We start from the raw sequence: 7271 nt of genomic DNA, 5'->3' as shown, positions 1-7271 counted from the left end.
GGTGGGTCACTGTGTGAGACAGGATGCTGGACTAGATGGACCCTCACTGGTCTGATCCAGCAGGGCTCTTCTGAGGTTCCTATCAGGGGAAGGCCTCGGCCTCTGTGCCCTGTTCTTGGCCCTCCAGAGGAACTGGTGGGCCACTGTGTGAGACAGGATGCTGGACTAGATGGCCCCTCACTGGTCTGATCCAGCAGGACTCTTCTGAGGTTCCTATCAGGGGAAGGCCTCGGCCTCTCTGCCCTGCTGTTGGCCCTCCAGAGGAACTGGTTGGCCCCTGTGGGAGACAGGATGCTGGACTAGATGGCCCCTCACTGGTCTGATCCAGCAGGACTCTTCTGAGGTTCCTATCAGGGGAAGGCCTCGGCCTCTCTGCCCTGCTGTTGGCCCTCCAGAGGAACTGGTTGGCCCCTGTGGGAGACAGGATGCTGGACTAGATGGCCCCTCACTGGTCTGATCCAGCAGGACTCTTCTGAGGTTCCTATCAGGGGAAGGCCTCGGCCTCTCTGCCCTGCTGTTGGCCCTCCAGAGGAACTGGTTGGCCCCTGTGGGAGACAGGATGCTGGACTAGATGGCCCCTCACTGGTCTGATCCAGCAGGACTCTTCTGAGGTTCCTATCAGGGGAAGGCCTCGGCCTCTCTGCCCTGCTGTTGGCCCTCCAGAGGAACTGGTTGGCCCCTGTGGGAGACAGGATGCTGGACTAGATGGCCCCTCACTGGTCTGATCCAGCAGGACTCTTCTGAGGTTCCTATCAGGGGAAGGCCTCGGCCTCTCTGCCCTGCTGTTGGCCCTCCAGAGGAACTGGTTGGCCACTGTGTGAGACAGGAGGCTGGACTAGATGGACTATCGGTCTCATCCAGCAGGGCTCTTCTGATGTTCTTATGAAGGCCTCGGCCTCTCTGCCCTGTTGTTGGCCCTCCAGAGGAACTGGTTGGCCCCTGTGGGAGACAGGATGCTGGACTAGATGGACTATCGGTCTCATCCAGCAGGGCTCTTCTGATGTTCTTATGTTGTGCTTAATCAGCATCTTACAGCAGTGGGGGATAGAATGAGGGTAAACAAACAGCAGCTTTATCCAGACAAAACTAAAGTGTTGCGGATGGGAGAGAGAATAAGCACTCAACCTGCTCTGGATGGGAACGTGCTCCCCGGAGGGAGAAAGCACACTCTCTGCACGAGCTCCTAGACTACCTCCGACCCTGGAAGGTCTTTTAAATTGAGCTCCTAGCCTTATTTAAATTATGGGCCTTTAATAGTTGGCAAAATGTTTTTAACGGCTCGATTTCTGTCGTTTTACAATTACTGCCACATTGCGTCGATAGCTGTTGTCAGGGGGCCACCATCGACACTTCTTTGAACTGGAAAGGCGGCATCTAATTGATCTAATTGAATAAAATAAGTCAAGAAGGAAGGAAGGCTAAAGCGCTTGGGGCTCTTTAGCTTGGAGAAACGACGGCTGAGGGGTGACGTGATCGAGGTTTACAAGATTATGCATGGGATAGAGCAGGTAGAGAAAGAGGTACTTTTCTCCCTTTCTCACAAGACGAACTCGTGGGCACTCCATGAAATTGCTGAGTGGTTGGGTTAGAACAGATAAAAGGAAGTACTTATTTACCCAAAGAGTGATTAAAACATGGAATTCACGCCGCAGGAGGTGGTGGCGGCTACAAGCATGGACAGCTTCAAGAGGGAATTAGATAAGCATGTGGAGCAGAAGTCCATCAGTGGCTATTAGCCACAAGGCATAGATAGGATCTCTCAGTCTGGGGCAAGTGGTGCTCTGTGTTCTTGGGGGGGGGGGGCAACAGTGGGAGGGTTTCTAGTGTCCTGGCCCCACTGATGGACCTTCTGATGGCACCTGGTGTTTTTGGCCACTGTATGCCACAGAGTGTTGGACTGGATGGGCCACTGGCCTGATCCAACACTGGCTTCTCTGATGTTCTTAAAATAATTTATTTACAGCATTTGTATAGCACCGTTCCACTCCAGGCAATTTAAGTAGCCATTTAAAAGTATTTAAGAACATAAGAACATAAGAGATGCCAATGTTGGATCAGGCCAAAGGCCCATCCAGTCCAACACTCTGTATCACACAGTGGCCAGAAATACCAGGTGCCATCAGGAGGTCCACCAGTGGGGCCAGGACATTAGAAGCCCTCCCACTGTTGACCCCCCCCCAGCACCAAGATGACAGAGCATCACTTGCCCCAGAGTCCCTATCTATACCTTGTGGCTCATAGCCACTGATGGACCTCTGCTCCATATGCTTATCTAATTCCCTCTTGAAGCCGTCCATGCTTGTAGCCGCCGCCACCTCCTGTGGCAGTGAATTCCATGTGTGAATCACTCTTTGGGTGAAGAAGTACTTCCTTTCATCCGTTCTAACCCGACCGCTCAGCAGTTTCATGGAGTGCCCATGAAATATACAAAATACTGCCGCCACCACCTAACCTCTGTATGGAATTGCCCGCTGGGAGGGTCAGGACTCTCAGCTTCCCTTCCACATTTTCATATACAAAAACCCTTATAATAAACAGACACAGAGCAAAATGAAACCCAAAACAAGCAGCAATAAAAAATAATAATACATTCACAAAATAAAGCTGCGAGCCTAAAAATACTTCCCTGAGAGCAGGCCCCATTGAATAACATGGGAGATACTCTCAAGGAGACCTGATGAGGACTACTCCCTAACCAGCGGAATGTTGTTACTGTCAGCTAGCTGCCATATCTGTGTCGTCTACCCTTCCCTCTTCCCACCTTGCTTGCAGCTCAGCAGCTTGCCGTAAACATGCCAGGGAGACCGTGGGAGCTAGACGCTGTTATCAGTCTGGCCTTGTGCATTAGGGAGGGCTTGGGGTCCACATTTGGTGTGAATTTTTCTGCTCTCAGGAAACCATGGGACTCTCCCGCTCATTGTGTAATCACCCGCCGGGAGTCTTCCCGCCCGCGCGCTCGAAGTTCATTTGCTTAGCTAATTGCCTTGCTCAGCTATATGTATTGGGATGTTCCCGCCTTCTAGTTATTCCTAACAATAATCCTGTGGACATGGTACCAGTCTTGTACACTAATAAACATAACGCTTCTTGAGAAAGTTACTTGCTGTGGAACCTGAGTGTTACTTGCTCTTAACAGAATAAGGCATGATGTGCAGGCAGTGAAGTAGCATGGAATGTACCACTTCAGCTCCAGGTAAGGGATGTTTTTTTTTTAATTTATTTGATTGATACCCCACCCTCCCCCACAAGCGGGCTCAAGGTGGGTCACAACAGGTCATTTCACAGTAAAAACACAATATTAAAATATACAATTTAAATCCAGTTTTTAAAAATTCAGAATAAAATGGCAGACCAGTTCAAGGTGGTCCAGAGCGCCTCCTGCGGGGGGGCTCAATAAGACATCCAAATCGCCCGGGAGATGCTGTGCGGATCCCTTTAGCACCGTAGGACCATTAAGTAGGGCAGTATGAGCAACTCCTGCCAACCTAGCAGTTCGAAAGCAAGAAATTGCAAGTAGATAAATAGGTACCCCTTCGGTGGGAAGGTGACAGCGTTCCGTGTGCCTCGGTGTTTAGGCATGCCGGCCACATGACCACGGAAACGTCTTCGGACAGCGCTGGCTCTTCGGCTTGGAAACGGAGATGAGCACCGCAACCCGAGAGTCGGATTCGACTGGCTTTCGAGCAAGGGAACCTTTACCTTTACCTTTATGAGCAGGGGAGGCTGAGATGGTTGGACGCCCACCACCTCAGCCGAAGGCCTGGCGGAACAGCTCCGTTTTACAGGCCCTGTGGAACTGTAACAGATCCCGCAGGGCCCTGATCTCAGGTGGGAGCTTCTCCCACCAGGCTGGGGCCACGACAGAAAATGCCCTGGCCCTGGTCGAGGCTAGGCGGACATCTCCCCCCCCCCCCATTAATAGGCTATACCCTTTCTCCCCAATGTCCTAAGCTAGTGTTTTATCTGCAGGAACTTTCTTTTTACATAGAGGGAACACTAGCAACATGACTTTTCTCGCAGGCTGTCTCGAATTAGGAGTACCGTCCAAGCAGCCGTGGGGACGGGGAGGGAAAAAACTCAGTGGAGTTGCTGGCATTGCCGTGGTGCCTGTCGAGGGTTTCCCCTGGTTCCCATTCACTTCTTCGACGAAGCATCTCTTCCGCAAAAGCAAAGAGCCCGTCCCGGCTTTCCTCCATCTCACTGGAGCAGGTGGTATTCCAGAAGAATCCAGGCGGCATCGGCCCTTGAGTCTGCAGGGAGAACCCCTTCAGGAACAGCTGCCTGTCTCGTGGGACGCTGCTTTAAGCCGCTTAGGAGCTCGGTCTTCGGTTGGTCCTCCCCTTCTTAGTCTTTCCTTCAGCTCCTTACCTCGACGCGCTTCCCCTCCTCGCTGACCGACCGGCCCCTCAGTCTCAGGCTGCAAGACTAGCGGCTCGTCGCGGTCATCTTTACATTCCCCTGCTTGACCCTGCAATACCCGGATATCAGTAACCTGGACAGCTCCCTGGAATAAAACAGAGACAGAGGAAGTCAAGTCAAATACCTTTTTATTGGCATACGATATTAAAATAAACATTTCCCAGTATTAATACAATCCTCAAGTGGTTAAGACGCTGAACTGCAGGCTGTGGAAGGTCAGTAGTTCAGCAGTTCGAGACCCGGGTGCCGCATGACGGAGTGAGCTCCCGTCTCTGGTTCCAGCTCCTGCCAACCTAGCAGTTCGAAAGCAAGAAATTGCAAGTAGATAAATAGGGACCACTTCGGTGCGAAGGTAACAGTGCTCTGTGCGCCTTGGTGTTTAGTCATGCCGGCCACATGACCACGGAAACGTCTTCGGACAGCGCTGGCTCTTCGGCTTTGAAACGGAGAGGAGCACCGCAACCCTAGAGTCGGATTCGACTGGCTTTCGAGCAAGGGAACCTTTACCTTTACCTATAGAGATTATAAAATGGATAATCGTGGTAAACCATCCCAAGGATGTGTCAGGCCTATAACATACCTCAAGTTGTCACAAGATAGATTCGATCATACAGAAGATAGCTGAGTCGTACAATAAATTGAAATCTAAACTTTTAAACTTAAGTTTTTTACAAATTATAAATTAAGAATCATTAATATGCTCAGAGTCATTCTTCCGTTTTATAAAACCATGAAGAAACTTAGCGGTCAGTTCAACGATCTCCGGGTCTCGTGAAGCAAGGAGATAATGTACCTTGTTTCTATCCGGTTGGCCTACTACCAACCTAAGGGGGGCTTCTATAAATTCCACTCGAATGTCATTTAACAATTTACAGTGTAAGAGTACATGCTCGACTGTTTCTATTTCTCTTCTATTACATCCACAAAACCTGACTGAATAAGGGATTTTCTTATATCTCCCCTCAAAAATAGCAGAGGGGAACAGAGGAAGTGTTTTTCCAGATGCTTCCACTTACGATCAGCCCGAGCACTTCAAAGACAAGGATGAAAGACCAAGAGGTGAGCATAGACCCAGAATGCGCGATGGAGGTCCAATACTCTGGATTTACTTTATTGCACCAAGAGGCTGAAGTAGCAACAGAGCTGGACGGGAAGCTTAAGGCACAGTGGGTGGTGGCACCTCCGTCTCCCAAGGACAGGAGAACCAACGAGGATGGTCTACCCCAATTACAATAGTCACGGATCCTGCTGGTTCTCTTAGTGGTGGCTCATCTCAAGTCCTGGTGGGGGCCTGGGAATGCCAGGCTCACAAAGCCAATAGACAGAATCACTCCTGGGCATCATAGAATCATAGAGCTGGAAGGGGACCTCCAGGGTCATCTAGTCCAACCCCCTGCATAATGCAGGAAATCCACAAATACTGCCCCCTGCAAACCTGCAGTGACCGCTGTTCCATGCCCAGAAGATGACAAAAAACCTCCAGGATTGCTTCCTGACCCCAAAGTGGCAATCTGCATTCCCCTGGATGTAAGAAAGGGCCACAAGAACTAAGCACTGATGCAACCCTTCCGGCCCTCCCTCTCATGATCTGCTTAAGTTCACAGAATCAGCATTGCTGTCAGATGGCCATCTAGCCTCTGCTTGGAAACCTCCAAAGAAGGAGAGCCCACCACATCCCAAGGAAGCCTGTTCCACTGAGGGACCCCTCTAACTCTCAGGAAGTTCTTCCTAATGTTGAGCCGAAAACTCTTCTGATTTAATTTCAGCCCACTGGTTCTGGTCCGACCTTCTGGGGCAACAGAAAACAACTCTGCACCATCCACTATATGACAGCCCTTCAAGTAGAAGAAGAAGAAGAGATTGGATCTATATCCCACCCTTCACTCTGAGGCGTCTCAGAGCGGCTTACAAACTCCTTTCCCTTCTTCTCCCCACAACAGACACCCTGTGAGGTAGGTGAGGCTGAGAGAGCTCTGACAGAAACTGCTCTTTTTCAAGGACAGCTCTTATCAGAACTACGGCTTGCCCAAGGTCATCCAGCCAGGTGCAAGTGGAGGAGTGGGGAATCAAACCCGGTTCTCCCAGCTTAAAGTCCGCGCACTTAACCACTACACCAAACTGAAGATGGTTATGATATCACCTCTCAGTCATCTCCTCTCCAGGCTAAACACACCCAACTCCTTCAACCTCTTCTCATAGGACTTGGTCTCCACACCCCTCACCATCTTCGTTGCTCTCCTCTGGATACATTCCAGCTTGTCTATATCCTTCTTAAATTGTGGTGCCCAAAACTGAACACAATACTCTAGGTGAGGTCTAACCAGAGCAAAGTAGTACCATCACATCGCGTGATCTGGACACTATACTTCTGTTGATACAGCCAAAATTCGCATTTGCCTTTTTAGCAACCACATCACACGGCTGACTCATGTCCAGTGTATGGTCTACTAAAAACTAAATTGATGGAATCACTCCTGGGCATCCTCTCCTCCACTCCAAGAGAACCCCAGCCCCAGTTTGGTGTCGTGGTTAAGTGCGCGGACTCTAATCTGGGAGAACCGGGTTTGATTCCCCACTCCTCCACCCGCACCTGCTGGATGACCTTGGGCAAGCCGTAGTTCTGTCAGAGCTGTTCTCGAAATAGAGCAGTTTCTGTCAGAGCTCTCTCAGCCCCACCTACCTATAGGCAACGTTCCCTCTGTGGAGTCTTGTGAGCAACAATTCTGTTTTGTGAGCTACTGGCATTGAAGTTGTGAGCGAACGATTTGGCTACTGCATAAATTAGTTTGCTCTGGAGCCATCCCTTCCCGAGCTAAGACAAAAATGTGTGACCTGGAGGCTAAAAAACTGTG

At 50.3% G+C, this 7271-nt stretch overlaps 1 protein-coding gene across 1 annotated transcript in view; it reads right to left on the bottom strand.

The window, feature by feature from the left end:
- Window positions 1-3952: 3952 nt before the first annotated feature.
- The window catches only part of FAM169B (family with sequence similarity 169 member B), a 36408-nt gene continuing 33089 nt past the window's right edge, over window positions 3953-7271 (bottom strand). The window contains exon 6 of the mRNA XM_015424543.1: window positions 3953-4504. Coding sequence (XP_015280029.1) covers window positions 4268-4504 — 237 coding nt within the window. The 3' untranslated portion in view covers window positions 3953-4267. The remainder of the gene's footprint in view (window positions 4505-7271) is intronic.

This window comes from Gekko japonicus, unplaced genomic scaffold, assembly GCF_001447785.1.
Source record: "Gekko japonicus isolate JY-2015 unplaced genomic scaffold, Gekko_japonicus_V1.1 scaffold361, whole genome shotgun sequence".
NCBI classification, from domain to species: Eukaryota; Metazoa; Chordata; class Lepidosauria; order Squamata; family Gekkonidae; genus Gekko; species Gekko japonicus.
Note: the sequence above shows the minus strand (reverse complement) of the source record. Positions and strands in the feature narration are given on the sequence as shown.